General features: G+C 38.3%; 2 protein-coding genes across 3 annotated transcripts; one reads left to right on the plus strand and one right to left on the minus strand.

Moving 5' to 3' along the window:
• Nucleotides 1-3,949: 3,949 nt before the first annotated feature.
• cers4a (ceramide synthase 4a) lies at nt 3,950-12,871 on the plus strand. Its single transcript, XM_084417656.1, has 11 exons — nt 3,950-4,368; nt 5,186-5,365; nt 6,302-6,419; nt 7,172-7,290; nt 7,388-7,445; nt 8,557-8,607; nt 9,557-9,649; nt 9,735-9,863; nt 11,025-11,131; nt 11,256-11,412; nt 11,547-12,871. Coding segments are annotated over exons 1-11 (1,206 nt in total). The 5' UTR covers nt 3,950-4,366; the 3' UTR covers nt 11,739-12,871.
• LOC311296024 (kelch-like protein 23) lies at nt 12,700-16,516 on the minus strand. 2 transcript variants are annotated; one of them, XR_014628461.1, is made up of 4 exons: nt 15,422-16,516; nt 14,432-14,840; nt 13,761-14,144; nt 12,700-12,835 (listed from the first exon to the last, which is right to left on the minus strand). XR_014628461.1 is itself a non-coding variant. In XM_084417655.1 (3 exons), the coding sequence occupies exons 1-3, from the start codon at nt 16,428-16,430 to the stop codon at nt 13,838-13,840; spliced, it is 1,725 nt and encodes a 574-aa protein (XP_084273781.1). In that variant the 5' UTR covers nt 16,431-16,516; the 3' UTR covers nt 12,876-13,837. The 2 variants fall into 2 exon arrangements, 1 of the variants encoding a protein (XP_084273781.1); XM_084417655.1 differs by lacking the exon at nt 12,700-12,835 and having other exon boundaries at nt 12,876-14,144.
• Nucleotides 16,517-17,358: the final 842 nt, after the last annotated feature.

Below are 17,358 nucleotides of genomic sequence, written 5' to 3' on the forward strand. Positions count from 1 at the left end.
TTAAAAGTGCAGAAAACGATTTCTGAGAAACACTGCTGATATTTGAAATCACCAAAACAAACACGGCCCTACCCAAAAGTATCACACCCCTCTCTTGATAGCTCCACCCCCAAATTCACAAACATGCTTTGCAACACAGGCACCTCCCCCCTCATGATTGGACACGCCCCCTTACTGCTGATTGTCTACAAGTGTGTTTTTGTGCTCGGTCCGATCCACTTTCAACAGCGTTTCTCAGAAATCGCTTACTGCGCCTTTAAAGGAACATTCCACTTTTTCATTCTACAAACATTACTACAACGTTACTTTTGAAAGTTCTCTGAACATTCCGCAAAGTGTAGTAACATTTAAAAATACATCCGATGAACGTGCAAGTGTATTCAGAGAAATAATGTTTTGAGAACTTTATTAAAGATAACTCTTAAAGGGATAGTGAAAATGAAAATTAGCCCATGATTTACTCACCCTCAAGCCATCCTAGGTGTATATGACATTCTTCTTTCAGACGAACACAATCAGAGTAATATTAAAAAATGTCCTGGCTCTTCCAAGCTTTATAATGGCAGTGATTGGCTGTTTCTGTCCATAAAAGTGCATCTATCCATCATAAAAGTGCATCTATCCATCATAAAAGTGCTCCACACTGCTCTGGGGGGTTAATAAAGGCCTTCTGAAGTGAAGCGATGCGTTTGTGTAGGAAAAATATTCATATTTATAACTTTATAAAATAAAATAACTAGCTTCCGGCAGACGGCCATACGCATCGATTTACAGCAAAAGAGTAACACTCTTGACCTAGACCGCAAGAGGCATCAAAGCTTACACTACTCCTACATCCTACGTCATACATCGGTAAGTGTTAGTCTTTTGGCGTAAGTCGACTTGAGTACTGCCGTCTGCCGGAAGCTAGTTATTTTAGTCGACAAAGTTTTAAATATGGATATTTTTCTTACACAAACGCAGAAGGCCTTTATTAACCCCCCGGAGCTGTGTGGCGTTCGTTTATGATGGATAGATGCACTTTTATGATGGACAGATGCACTTTTATGATGGACAGATGCACTTTTATGATGGACATGCACTTTTATGATGGACAGATGCACTTTTATGATGGATAGATGCACTTTTATGATAGATAGATGCATTTTTATGATGGATAGATGCACTTTTATGATGGACAGATGCACTTTTATGATGGACAGATGCACTTTTATGGACTTCAAAACAGAAACAGCCATTCACTGCCATTATAAAGCTTGGAAGAGCCAGGACATTTTTTTAATATAACTCCGATTGTATTCGTCTGAAAGAAGAATGTCATATTCACCTAGGATGGCTTGAGGGTGAGTAAATCATGGGCTAATTTTCATTTTTGGGTGAACTATCCCTTCAATATTACTGGATAGAATGTTTGTTCATTACTTTGAGAGAACCTTGCCACAACATTAGCTAAAGTTCTGAGAATACACACTGTTAGCTTGATAGTGTGCAGTAGTGTTCCTTTCATTTGTCACATTGGAGGTGTAACATCATGCAAACATTGCATTGTGGGAAATAATTTTCCATGTAGAAAACTGGATACTTTGCACACTATACATACTACATACTGCAGAATTAGTAGGCCACACTCCCTGCTGTTGTTTGGCTTCACAGTCGAGCGGTTTGGCCTCAGCGCTCGGATCGCTGGCATTATTAGAGGTTTGCCCACAAAGACATCCTGGCACTCCGCCAGTTCCCTACTTTATACTACTCGTTACTTCTTTCACACGCTTTTTTCTCAATTATGGCTCAGACGTGTGAGCTGAACTGAGGTGGAATTGGCAGAAAGGAAAAAACAAAAGGCCCTTGTGCTTCCTACCATTAATCTAAGTGGATTAACTTTTTTTTTTTTTTTAAAGCTCGCAAGGCATTGTTTCCACAGTACGCAGAACTGCAGCGTATACTCTACAAGTATACTGAACTATCCAGCAAACCAGATTCACCCGTTCAAACCCTGCAGCTGGAGATCTAAGGTGGTTTTGAGAGTGTGTTTTATATCTGTGCAGTTGCTAGGGTGTTCGATTATTGTCTTCTGAGTGACTGCTAGGCAGTTGATGGAGTGTTTTGGCTGGTTGTTAGGCAGTTGCTAAAGTGCTTTAACTGGTTACCAGGCAGTTGCTAGAGTGTTTTGGACTGGTTGCTATGCAGTTGCTAGAGTGTTTTGGATTGGTTACTAGGCAGTTGCTTTAGTGCTTTCATTGGTTTCTAGGTTGTTCTAGGTGTGTTATTGGCTGTCTTGACTGATTTTAGGCATTTGCTGTGTTTTGGGTGGTTGCTAGGCTGTTACTAGGGTGTTTCAGCATGTTGCTAGGCTAGGGTGACCATACGTCCTGTTTAACCAGGACATGTCTGGCCAGGATTTCGAGATCGCCCAAAATGCCCTGGATTCGGCTTTTGCTTTCAACAGTCACCAATCATTATGTTTACATTATTACATTATTTGACACTGACACGTACGTGCCAGCTTTGCAGGTCATGCATTCTGCTTCACACGGATCCCGATCGAGACGAAAACACAGGAATTTTCTTAGCAATGCTAAAACGCACATCAACCGATCACTTGTTTAGCGTTCATGTAAACACTACATTCAGATTCACCAATCGGAATTAATTCAGTCCTATTGAATCAAAAGGTGTGCATGTAAACAAAATGAATGGCGACGAGAAAGCAAAAGCCGAATCCCGGATATTTTGGGCGATCACGAAATCCTGACAGGACATGTCCTGGAAAAAGAGAATGTATGGTCACCCTATGCTAGGCAGTTGCCAGAGTGTTTTGACTGGTTTCCAGGCAGTTGCTAGAGTGTTTTGGCTGGCTGTTAGGCAGTTGCTAGAGTGTTTTGGCTGGTCGTTAGGCAGTTGCTAGAGTGTTTTGGCTGGTTGTTAGGCAGTTGCTAGAGTGTTTTGACTGGTTTCCAGACAGTTGCTAGAGTGTTTTGACTGGTTTCCAGGCAGTTGTTTGAGTGTTTTGGCTGGTTGTTAGGCAGTTGCTAGAGTGTTTTGACTGGTTTCCAGGCAGTTGCTAGAGTGTTTTGGCTGGTCGTTAGGCAGTTGCTAGAGTGTTTTGGCTGGCTTTAGGCAGTTGCTAGAGTGTTTTGACTGGTTTCCAGGCAGTTGCTAGGGTGTTTTGGCTGGTTGTTAGGCAGTTGCTAGAGTGTTTTGGCTGGTTGCTAAAGGCAGTTGCTAGAGAGGTTGGCTGGTTTATATTTAAATTAGGCTACATTGGTAAATTACATTGAAGTTATCTAATTATTTTATAAAAGCAGAGAGAATGTGATTTGCATTATGAATCCAAATTCGGCTGGCATTATGGAAACAGTGAATACATATGTACAACATTAAGGCCATCCTTAACATTTTTGACATTGGCTTTTAGCCACATGTTAATGCTCTGCAGTCTGGGAAAACATGCATATTAAAAGCCAAATAAAGCATACGCAATGCACTTTACAGGACTGTCATTAGCTGGAACAAATGACCTGTGCAAGCCTATGTTTTCAGACATATTGAGTATGTGCTGTTGACAATATGTTTAAGAGATGTTTTCAACAATTAATAAACATGTTGTTTCCTCCTTTTGAAAACCCCTCTGATATGAAAACTGACAGTAGATGGATTGTAAGGAGCGAGACAGACAGGACTGACGGTCTTTCCTCTCTTAAATGACACTGTAAGTTGGCAGAGCTTCTAAACTCCTGTCAGTCATTTTCTTGGCAGAAACACTAAATAGGAAAAGGGAAAAAATATGTGCGATTGAGACTTTTGATTTCAGCAAAACCAGATCCTGCTTTTAGAAATCCCGATTCTTTAGAAAATTCTCACAGTCAGTCAACACACGTCCAAAGATAGATAGATAGTGTTGGATGTTCATCTATAATGGTCGGTAGGGGGCGTCTACACTGGTGTTAGTGGAAAGCAAAGCACCTTACAGTCAACACAGCATGATGTTTCCTTTCCTCCCTGATGGAGAGAAAGACGGAGGAGATGCTGCTTCTACTGCTGAAATCTCCCGTTTCTCTGGCGTTTTCATGGATTCTCGCGACTCTGGGATAATTTCATGAATGCAGGACCAGTTTTTATTCGTGGAAGCTCCTAAAAGACTAAAAAACAGAGGTCGATGTGGTGAATGAGAGTTGATGTCGTCGACACGATCGCGCGCATTCCTACGAAGAATCTGCGCGAGGGATTGTTTTTATTTCGATGTAGAGCGATCATGAAGATGGATGCTGTAAATATCGAATAACTGGATTAATAATAACAATAAAACGTATAAAGACGCTTGAAGAGGCCTGTGTTAACCGAAATCATCACCTCTCATCATTGAAGCATGTAGGCTACTGTAGTAAATTACTTTTTTAAAAATTATAATTATCGCGTTGATGTAAATAACATGCTCGCAATATTATATATTTTATCCAATTTTTTTAAAGTCAACTGTCAGAGTGATGCATTCATCATTGCAACTGCTTAAAATGACATTTTAAAGCAGTAGGCCTATAGTTCATTAAAAAAAAGACTATTCTGTCATTATTCTGTTTTTAAAAGAGTTTGTATATTATATTTTAGCCTACCATCTGCTGACTGAATTATCTGTGTCATCGGCAGATGTTTTATCTGCTGTAATAAGTGAGCAGCCTTTTATGACTTTCTCCTTACAGCCTATTGTTTTCTTTACAACAACTGAACGTTCTTATTATTGTCTTATAATATGACACTGACGAAGGCAAAGACCCGAAACTTTTGTCAACTTTATCTCCTGTCTACAATAAAAGATTTTTAGAGTGCAGAATTTTTTTTGGCCATTTCTTATTAATATTACAATAATAAATCTGTAATAAATAATAATATCAATAATAAATCGCAAATAAATATAGATTTTGTCGAATTTAACGTCTTTTTTTATTTATATCCCAGATGATTATAATTTTTTTTTTTTTACGACTAATATGTGGCATAGTTTATTGCGATTTAGTTTGATTTGTTTTAAAAATTCGGCCTGAAAAATTTACTCAAAATTTACATTTTAAAGCAGTAGTTCATTAAAAAAAAAACTGCTGACTGAATGATTTGTGTCATTGGTAGATGGTTTATCTGCTGTAATAAGTTAGCAGCCTTTTATGACTTTCTCCTTATACTCTGTCTATAGGGTTGAGGAACTTGTAAACCAGTGGATTTGGCGGCAGGACTTCTGGCTTCCTCCTGGCGTCACATGGAAAGATATCGCAGACGGGACATCAGACGGAGGTTGGCATCCCGTACCCCGTGACCTGCTCATCTGCCTGCCCTTGGCCCTGGGTTTCATCGCCCTGCGCTTTGTTTTTGAAAGGTCAATATCAATATCAATATCATTGTCTAAGTAGGCACAAACTCTGCTTGGTCCTTCATAAATACTTACAATTTATTTATCTATTTATCTATAGAATTAAGCATATTTCCCACCCAATACTCATAATAATACTGTCCATAATAATATATCAGCCAATCATGAATCACCTCAACACTTCCTAACTCCGCCCTAGCAACCATTGTCGAGCACCTTAGCAACCAAAATACAAAGAGGGATATCTTCCATTCTGAATGTCACAGATGAATGGAAGTTGTTTTATATCATTCATACTGACAAGTAGCCTTTGGAGTTTCATCATTGGCAGCTCCCAAGCCACTCCCTAGCAACCAAACAGAGTACCCTAGCGACCGTTTAGCAAGACCTATATATCTGCATCAGAACATCATATAGAGATGTGGGTTGTCTCGTTTGTTTTGGTTGGGAAACCACACATATGTATATGTGATATTCACACCCTAGCAACCGTTTAGATCCACCTAGCAAACATATTGCAACATATAGAAGCCATATTTCAGCTCCACAACATCGTACAGACATGGTTGTTGGCTCGTATGCAATCATGTACAACATTGTAGCAACTATCCTAGCAACCGAGTGTCAAGTTTTGCCACTGCAAGCACCACTCAAATTTTCTTCAGGAAATGTACATTCTAGTTTTTAATAATTTAACATTTTTAACCAGGTGCAATGTGATTGAAAATTGACGCAAACCTGTTGTGCGATGTGAAAACAATGTCAACCAATCAGAAGATATTTCATGTTAAATGCATATTTATGAGAAGCAATATTTAGGACCAAGGAGTTTCGCTGTGGGCGGAGCTAACAAGCATTATGCAAATCAACAAAATGTTGCTTGTCTAAACAAATGTGAACCCCGTCACTGTCTTAACAAAAGCCATTGTGTGTGTCACGTAGGGTTGTGGCGTTGCCGCTCAGCCGATGGTTGGGAGTCCGTGACAGGGTTTGGGTTCATGTCGCGCCTGTCCCGAAGCTGGAGGCGTTTTACCTGCAGAAGAAGAAGCAGCCGTCACAGGTTAGTGAGTCACATGTGCACCTGTGTGTGCCAAGAATGAGATATCTAATTCTGTTTATCAACATCAGAGGCTCTGATGTCACTGTTACACCCTGATGATGAAGAGCATACGCACGAGGATGTAGCACACAAATATTGGGTGCAATTGTGCGGTTTTAATTAAATATATCTGTTTTATCAATATTTTTCAGTATTTAACAAAAAAAATATTCAAATTCCTTTTTTTTCTGCATTTTTGTTGCAATGCATTTTGGGATTGCATTCTCCCTAAATTATACATTCAGTGCTGACTTAGATTTTGTCCAAAATGATGTGCAGGCAGCAAAACATTAGAATGTAATATTAAACATTTATAAATTATTAATAATTTATAAATAAAAATAAGTTTTAGTCATTGTAAAGCATGTGTAATAAGATAATTAATAATCTTAGATAATTCTATTATAGTATATTAATAAAATAATAAAAAAATATTTAATTAAATAAAGTTCAATCTTTTCAATAAAGATTGAAAATCATTACGTTTTAATAATTATTAAATCAGACAGATTAATAAATGTCTGTTTTATATATATATATATATATATATATATATATTAAGTAGTGATAAGTTATATAATGAGTCCCAGTATAATAATGTATTGAATTTTAAAATATATTTATTTTAATATTTCCTTTAATTTTAGGGTAAAAAATGAGCACGGTTTGGGGAAAGGCCTTTTTAGTTTTACAGTGTCTTTGTTTTTCTTCAGAATGATTTGGTGGTTCTGGAAAAGCACTGCGGACTCACTCAGCGCCAAATCCAGACCTGGCTGCGTCAGCGCCGGAACCAGGACAGACCCAGCAACACCAGGAAGTTCTGCGAAGCTTCGTACGTTCACATATTTTCTGCCTAAAATGAGGCCACATCATAATTTGTGACTGGTTTGCATTTGATTAGAGTGGTCTTTGTCTGTCTGGTTTCTCAGGTGGAGGTTTGTCTTTTATCTCATTGCGTTCTCAGCTGGTCTCATCTCCCTGATTAATGTGAGTATCTCCAATGAGATACTATCTTTCTAAAGCATCTTATCAATTCTTTCCTCAGAATCGAACCCCTCATGATCACCTTTGTAAGTAAATATAATGAAATATCGAGATGTGGCTGACAATTTCAGAAAATGTTTTTATTTTTAGCATTTCACTTGAAAACTAATTTTCAACTTGAAAACTAATTTTGTAGTATTTTTTTGTTATTATGAAAAATGATTTCTTTAAATTAAGACACTACTTGCACTATTTTGCTTCCATAAGTTGTCTTCTTTTAGACTTATGGAAAGAAAACATCCCAAATACAAATTTAAGTTTTTATATTACTGCAATGGATCTATTTGCGTCTGTAGATTTCAGTTACGATAAAGGCCGTTCTCTCAAAATGAGTTTTTTTCTCCACTTCAGTAGCACTTATACACACCAAACTTTACAGTTTTATTCCCTTCTATATTCTGAAGGATTTTACTGAGGGGTTTGTTGATACAGTATAATTCACCTGATTTATATAACATTTAACTCCAAAAAACATGGAGAAAATGTATTTTTTTCTGGCTGTTGACAGTATTTTCTGATTTCTGGACTGATAAAAAGAGAAATCCAAAATCTCTTCTGTAAAAACATTTAACTCTAACATGTCAACAAAATCAAACAATAATTTTTAACCTGGCTTTATCCAGTGTTTAGATTAATGTTCTGGAAATGTATGCAAATTAGTCCATATTGAATTAGATCATGCGTAATTTGCATATTAAAAAAATCTTAATGTATGGAAAGTATGGTGGTATCTAATAGTTAAATTTTTTACCCTATTCACTTGTGATGTCTTGCCTTGAGAAAGTGAAGAAAGTAAAGAAGTTGAGAATTGTTTTAGTTTAAATATTTATTTTATTTAAAGTTAAATATTTCTAGAGATAACTATCTATATTAAAAATTTAGTAAAATTAATAATAAAAAATATATATTTCTTAATAATCTCTAAATTGGTGGTCCTTTTATGAACAATAAATTGGTGCATGTTAATCCAAAGTAAAAAAAAAATTTGTTTAAAAAAAAAACTTAGCTTTTGCACATTCTCATTTAATAATTTTTGTCAAATTATGTTCTTCAGACCCCATGGTTTTGGGATCATCGGGAATGCTGGCACGGATACCCAAGACAGGTCCGTAACAACACACGCTCGCTTCCTGTGAACAATCCCAGGAACTTCATTCACTCTGTTGAGCCTCTTTGAAGGAGATTAGGCAGAAATCTGAGGAACTAGTCAGCGCCGCACCCTACGATACCATCAAAACAGTCACGATTCATCTTACAAGAGCCAGAAATATATTGAATATATCTCCTTAATGAAAATAAAAATCTTTTGTTTTCAGAAATTAAGGATAAAATGTTTCTGTTAACTTGCAAAATCAACCTTTCACTTGTTTGAATATTGGTGTTAATCTAAAACTAAATAAAAAATGTTTTTTTGTCAAGACAAACTTTGACGTTGGCTTAATAAAGGCCGGCGAAAAATTGAAGTAGTTTTAAAAAATTTAAGTTTAAAGGTTTTAGGTTTAAATCTTTTAATTCTAAAACAGTTTTATGTTCGAAGTAGATTTACTACTTAAGTAGGTTTTAAGGCCAGAAAGAAAGATACATACATACATTGATGGTAGATAGATAGATAGATCCATCCATCCATAGATAGATAGATACATAGATTCATACATACATACATACATACATAGATAAATAGACAGATAGATAGAACCATACATACATACATAGATAGATAGATGGATTGATAGATAGATACATAGATTCATACATACATTCATAGATATATACATACATACATAGACAGACAGATAGATAGACAGACAGACAGATAGACAGACAGACAGACAGACAGATAGATAGATAGATAGATCCATACATACATAGATGGACTGATAGATAGAAACATACATACATAGATTCATACATACATTCGTAGATATATACATACATAGATAGATAGATAGATAGATAGATAGATAGATAGATAGATAGATAGATAGACAATCATAAATTTCATAGTTGTGCTTTTCCAGATCATATTGTCATATTATTTCTGATTTCATCTGTAGGCCATAGCAGAAGCTCAGTACTGGTATTACATCATGGAGTTGTCCTTCTACCTCTCGCTTCTGCTCTGCGTGTCTGTGGACGTAAAGCGCAAAGTAAGTTTGACTCCTTCAACATGAACTTATAAGGATCTTATATTTGATAAATTGTGCTAATGTGTTTTATTTCCTGGTTGTGTAGGACTTCAAAGAGCAAATCATTCATCACATCGCCACCATTTTCCTCATCGCATTCTCGTACTGTGCGAATTATGTACGAGTGGGAACCCTGGTGATGCTCGTCCACGACTCCTCGGACTTCCTGCTGGAGGTAAATCGCTGAATTTGATTGGCTGCTCTGTGAGTCTCAGTCTTAGGATACAGACCCTTTCCAAAAAATTCGAAAATTACATGAAATCACAGAGTAATTACACAGTGATACCATGGTCATTGAACCAGGTTTTGGTTCTTTTGGCAGTGTGGGCAGGTGCAAATCCTGCTGGAAAATGAAGGAAGCATGAAGTGCTCTGAAAATGTCCTGGTAGACGGCTGCGTTGACTCTGGATTTAATAAAGCACAGTGGACCAAAGTCCTCTTTTCTGATGAGAGCAAATTTTGCATCTCATTTGGAAACCAAGGTTCCAGAGTCTGGAGGAAGAATGGAGAGGCACACAATCCAAGATGCTTGAAGTCCAGTGTGAAGTTTCCACAGTCTGTGTTGGTTTGGGGAGCCATGTCATCGGCTGGTGTTGGTCCACTGTGCTGTCCACTCAACGCAGCCGTCTACCAGGACATTTCCAGAGCACTTCATGCTTCCTTCAGCAGACAAGCTTTATGGAGATGCTGACTTCATTTCCCAGCAGGATTTGCACCTGCCCACACTGCCAAAAGAACCAAAACCTGGTTCAATGACCATGGTATTATTGTGTAATTACTGTGTGATTTCATGTAATATTCAAATTTTTTGAAATCCTGTTTTCGTGGGTTTTATGAGCTGGAAGCCCAAATTATGTACAAATAAACAACTAAATACTTGAAATCGTTTAAGTTGTGGGCCCTGAATCTATAATCTATGGAAGTTTAACGTTTTGAATGGAATTATGGAAATAAATAAACTTTTCCATGATATTCAAATTTTTTTGGAAAGGGTCTGTACATTAGTGAATAGTGATACAGTTGAAACAATAGTTTCATGGTTCCAATTGGCAATTCATTCAGACTTGTGTTCATTCAAATGTCCACAATATTCATCGCAGAAGTTTTTACTGTAAAAATAGCTTTGATCTTGTCAGATTTATTTTAGAAGTTGTTTCAGGTTCTTTTTGCTTCAGGGGTAAATAAATACCAGGAAATACATTATAGATGCACAAATTCCCCTTATTGAAAATATTAGTTTTTTCCTTAATAGTAACAGAATGAAGCACATAAACGACCAGTTTATCGCCGCTCGCATAAATAACCAATGTTTCATTGTTTAATTGTTGATTTGCAGTCTGCTAAAATGTTCAATTACGCTGGATGGAGGAAGACGTGCGATGCCCTGTTTGTCATTTTTGCTGTGGTTTTCCTGGTAACTCGCCTCGTGGTTTTCCCGTGCAGGTAATAACTTCCTCGCATCGTGTATGAAGGCACGTTTCATTTGAAACGCTGATTTTGAATACATTCTTCTCAAGTATAAGATGTCCAGATGGCCTAAAATATTACTTATAAACCTCATTTCCAGAGTTATCTATACAGCTGTGGTGGATTCATTGGACGTCTTTCTTCCGTACTCTGGTTATTATTTCTTAAACGGCCTATTGCTGGTTCTTCAAGCACTGCACATCTTCTGGGCTTGGTTGATTCTTCGAATGGTTCACAAATTTGTCTTTTTAGGCAAAGTAAGTATCAAAGTTGCTATCTCTTTAACTTTTGTGTTAAGTGTTACAGAATAGCCATTTAAAAATATAAAAAAGTAAATTATTTTTTAAGTGTTTCGGAATAGTCATATAATAAACGTCAACGTGTTTTTAAGGTGGAACGCGATGAACGGAGTGATGAAGAGAGTGAGGTTGATGAAGATGAAGTTGGAGAAGAAGAGTGCAGCAGGGAGCAGAAAAACGGTGCATTTAACTCAAAATTGGCATCATTAGCCAATAACTGTGTTTTGAACAATTTAACCAATCAAAGACGAAAAATGAATAGCAGAACGCCAAAAGCCAGATAGTAAAGCTACTTTATGTATTTTTTTTATGTTTAAACGTATTAAATGCCCTCCACTCCTCTTGGCTTATCTTGTTTGTCAAGGTCTAACTTTGATTTCAGATTGACAATGTTGACAATAGTTGTGTGTGAGGAGAACCTAATGCACTGATTGCATAGAACAAATACTACTACTTGTTTGCATTATTACATTACCATTAGAGTATACTGTATGGTTCAAAGCACTGTCTTTAATTGGTTTAATTAAAGTTAGTCGAATTAATCAAAGTGATGGCTGTGTAAAACTTAAACAGTAAAATAAATAGATTTTTAGGGGCATTCTTTTTAAGTACTTTTAATAGAACAAAACATGGATATTTCAGTCTTCTAAGTTGTGAAAGTGTGAGCTTTCTGCAGTGGCTCTTGTTTTCCTAAATGGGCATTTGTGGACCACTTTGAAAAGACTTAGAGCGCCATCTATTGGTGAAATATCCAATTGTCTTTGTGATTTTGCTACTGTTGCAAGGAACTACTGGGGGTTGTTGTTTTGTAAGATAGCCTAGTACTTTTTGTTGTGCATTGCCTTACTAAGCAAGAAATGCGATGATTTGTGCATAGAAATCTTAAAAGTAAAAGTGGGTAGTGGGATTTGAGGACTCCTATGTAGACCCCTTAATTTCTTGATTATTGAATCTGCTCCAAGGGCTAAATGTTTTTGTTGTTCTGCATAGGGCTGGAAATGTATTCATATTTAGAATACATTCACACACCTAGCCTAAGTTGTTTATTTGCACCATAGCCATAAACTGAGCCTTTGTCCGAAATCTGTGCATCTGTCCTACACTGTTTCACTTTTGTTTTACAATGACCTGTGATTGTTTTTGTATGTTTAGTTATTGGGATTTTACTGTGCTCTGATTTCATTAATACTAACATACTGCAGATGTTATTTAACTTGTCACGATGACAGAAGAGGGATATAATATGAAATAAGAACTTTCATCTTTAATACTGTGTTATTATTGCATACTTGTTTCTCACTCCACCGTTTTCTCTGTGACCTTTTGAATAACAATAAAAATGTTAAGAACAATGATCCTCATATAATTAATTTTCCTCAACCTTGCTCAAAAGATAAATAAAACTGTCTGCACACTTGAATCCTTTCAGCAAATTTAATAGCCAAGCTTTCGGTCAGACGACCATCCTCAGGGCATACAGACAATCAATGTAGCAATCAACTTAACTGGGTTCAAACACATCAAGACAATCAACGGTGATTACCACACCTGTGGAAGCCAGGTAGGAGAGTTGTAGTCCAATGGTGGGAGTTGTAGTTTTTCTTTAACCTACCCAACATATTGAGTTATCTACATAATTTACACATTTACTCCCCATAGTGAAAATCCCCAATACAAGAAACAAACAAAGGTACAGATATACAAAAATACAAGCACATATATACATACATACATGCTATACAAGTACATGAAGACTGCAAGAACATCAGTAAAAACCTTCATAAACTGCAGTATTCAAGACTTATAAAAACAGTACAGCTGTGACTATAACATGACACTCATGTCGAAATCCACATTTAAACCTTTGGGATATAAGGCATCCAAAGTATGAATCCAGTACAGTTCCCTTTGGCATAGCACTTTATCAATGTTGCCACCTCTAGATAATTTAATCTGCTCAATTCCCTGAAAACGGAGAGAAGAGACTGAGTGAGCACACTCTGTAAAGTGACAGGCCACAGGGTAGTTAGGGTCAGCACGTCTGATAGAGCTTTTATGCTCGCTTATCCTCTGTTTTAAACTACGTGTGGTCTTTCCCACATACACCATGTCACAAGGACATCTTAAAATGTAAATAACATTCTTAGTTTTACATGTAATAATGCCCTTCACATTGTAGCTCTTACCGGATCTGGGATGTTTAAAGTTACAGGTCTTGTGTGTATTATTACATTGGGCACAATTGCCACAGGGATAGTTACCATCCCTAAGAGGTGCTAAGAGTGTTTGGGTAGGAGCTGATCAACCTTGCTCAACAAATTGTTTCTGTATTTGGTTTATTGCATGTCATTTGGCTGAAAGAAAGAACCGTGTTAACATGGCTTCAGAAGGGATTCACATGCATTGTGACAGAACCTCTTATGGGTACTGGACAGGGTATTTTATCATCAATTTCTAAGCAAGTGTCAATGTAAGGGTCCAGTAGGATCATGTTTGGTAATGTTTTGTTAATCCTTCTCTCGCTCAGTATGTAAATCTGCCCTTTTACTGTGGCACAGCCTGTGAAGAATTTGTTGTCCAGACAGTCCTCTTGAAGAATGGTCCACTCGTCTGTGTCGATGTCTAAGCGCAGAGCCTGTCCTCCCAGCAGATAGAGGGCACCATTGAGCTCTGTTGCAAGAAGGTCGTAACTGGAAAAGAAGTTCATGTGTACAGAACTGACACAGGACTGGTTGAAGTGGCATCTGTGCATTGCCTGAAAACAGGAGTTGGAAACTCTGGCCCTCGAGGTCCTTTGTACTGCAAAGTTTAGCTTCAATCCTAATTAAACACACCTGCCAGTAGTTTTCAAGTAATCGTGATTTTTCAGACTTGTTTGATTTGTGTTGGAGCTCAACTCTGCAGGGCAGTGGACCGTGAGGGCCAGAGTTGCCCAACTCTTCCCTAAAACAAGTTGGACACAATTTAATTTACTAACCGTGGGAATGGAGAATATGACACCACATCCCATTGGTCAACCTCTGGCCTGTACCTCTGAATCCCACTGTAAACTTCTCCATTCTCATCCAGACCACAGGCCACGTAAATACAAGTCCCCAAACTGACAGTAGCCGCCCTTTCCACAGCCCTCACCATTGGACTGACGGCGTCCCATTCTTCTGCTCCCAGAACCAACCTCTCAACGTCAGCCACAGGTCCCTCATCCATGCTACCGCCAAATACAAACAGCTTGAACTCCAGAGCTGCTGAGCAGTGGCTGTGTCTGGACTTCTGCATCGCCGGGCCGTCCACCCACCGCTCATTGGCACATTGATAAATGCTCACCCAATCCACGTTGTACCACAACACATCCCGGAAGTAGCCTCCAGTCACTACTATGCTGTCCCCTTAGAGAAAGAAATAGCATTTTAGATGGTGAGGAAAGTAAGACAAAGAATGTGAAATAACATCCCTATTCTGTTCCTGGAGATCTACCTTAATGCAAAGTTCCCAAATCAAACACCTAAACAAGCTCATTAAGATCAGGAACACTCGATAGTTACAAAACTGGTGTATTAGAGCAGGGTTGGAACTGAACTCTTCTGAAAGGAACTCTTCTTTTACAGGGATGGATGGGATTGGCACCATCCACTGTAGGGGTGAAACTGATACTACAACTGCATTTCTTTCTTATGCGGTCCACAGAGAACAAATAAAGTTGTTTAACTTATGTATGACTGCACAATAACTGGTAATAGTTGTGGTTGGCTATTCATAATTCAAAGCATTTTGGTTATATGCTGTTCTGTGCTCACCCTCTTGCACAAGTGTAGTACTTTTAATTGATTAGATCTACAGGAACAGGTTTGGGCACTCCTGACATAAAAAGTTTATATTGGGAAAGGCATGCAACACCTGATATCCAGATTATCGTTACGCTAACAACTTGTTGCAGGTTAAAATGTATAGGGCCAGATGAGGTTGTTACCTACTGCAGCCACGGAGTACTGCGTGAGACACTTCTTTTGCAGGGGTGGATGGGATTGCCACCTTCCACTGTAGGGGTGGAACTGGTACAGCAATTGCTCTTCTTCCTCATGCGACCCACCAAGAACAAACAGAGTTTCCCTTGAACGAGTTCTAGGGAAAGACCTGCCCATAGTCCAACTACTGGGCAAGTTATCGTTCAGTCTACAAATGAGCTTAGCACGTGGGTCTGAACTGTTTATCTTGGTCAGAAGATCAGTAATGTAGGGAAGACTTAAGCACTCAGGCCTAACCAGGCCCACTAGTTCCATGAAGTCTTCTTCCCGACTTGGGGCAAATGCTGCCCAGCGAAGGGCCACGTCAAGGACCAGGTCTTCCCTGGGAATGCTTAAGTTGTCGCTAGCGAGGAGGTTGGCAATGCTTTCCTTTGAAAGGAACATAAAGTCCTGCTCGGAGGCTATGGCAGGTAGATGGGTCAAGGCTACTTCCCTTGCTGCGGCGTAGAGGTCCAGACAGCCAAGCTGCCAAGCATATGCCATCATTCCCAAGCAGTTACTAAGATGCAATTGCCTTTCCAAGAACTTACAGCAGAGTAGCCGAGCCCTGTCCAACTGAAGGAAGTCGGCGGCCTCCAGAATATCAAGGACGTTCTTTCTGTCCAGGGTCAGCGTTAAGTTCTTTGTGAACTCCATTAGGGTGTGAAACTGCCGTAGTCCAACTCCCTTAATCTCAATGTGCTTCCTGGTGCTCTCCCGACCACCGCCGAAGAACAAGGCTCGGAAGTAGGGACTCAGCTTGGCCAAATGCTTGCGGTTCACAAAGAATAACTCTCCCTCCACTTGGAGCACTACATCGGGAGCGACAATGACAGCATGCTGGTCCTCCTCAATGAAATCTTTCTCAGTTTCTGGGCTCCGAACATTGGAACCTACTTCTTGCTGTACACAAGCCATGATTGTGCACTCACCCTCCCACCACTTGCTTCTCTGCTGAAGCGAATCATGTGACATTTATAGCCTTGCCCTAGCCTGTCACATACTCTCCATGGGAATGGGGTCAGCAAGCAAAGGAATACAAGGGCTAAATATATCTTGGGTACAGTGCTAGCAATGCCTGATTTCAAAAAGCACACACAATGCTTTTGTGAATATATTAAAGGACATATTTTTCAAGGATTATTATACACTGCAAGGCTGAAGTCAGTCTCCACTTCAAGGTTTGAAATGTGTATATATGCAAGATTCAAGTCAATACTACAAGGGGTAGATTTTGGACAACTGAACAGCTCTAACCCATATGAGGGTTTCACTTTGGGAAATATTGATGAATAAAAAAATAAATAAAATTGTTTTAAATATCTATATGGCTCAAGAAATAAATGCCTTTAGAGAATACACTACATGGAGGGTTTTATGTATTTTCAATAAATATGCATTCAACTTTTAGCATTTTGTGATCGTCACCATTTTATAGTGTCAACTGAACTCTTAAAATCAGATAAGTCATTTAAACTACACAATTGTAGCCAACCCTAAATCTTGGATACATCCTAACATTTATTTACATTTATTCGTTTGATTTCACTGCAGTGTTTGAATACAAGAATAATGCAATTCAATGTTAATGCATTTAACTTCAAGTATAACTGGACAAGAACTGTGTAAAGCGTACAAATCACAAGCGTAATTTTGTTTTCGAAACTCAAATTTTTCCTTACCTGATAAAAATGAAATGGATTGTCAAAAGTTTGACATCTCCCCGTCGGGGAATCGAACCCCGGTCTCCCGCGTGACAGGCGGGGATACTTACCACTATACTAACGAGGAGCAAGCCAAAAAATCAGCCAATAGATGGTGTCAAGAACCTATGATGTAGAAATACACAACATTGACTGGAACTGGCATTATATATATTTTTTTTATATGGGGTTATCAGTGT

Source organism: Rutilus rutilus (assembly GCF_951802725.1).
Source record: "Rutilus rutilus genome assembly, chromosome: 8".
NCBI lineage: Eukaryota > Metazoa > Chordata > Actinopteri > Cypriniformes > Leuciscidae > Rutilus > Rutilus rutilus.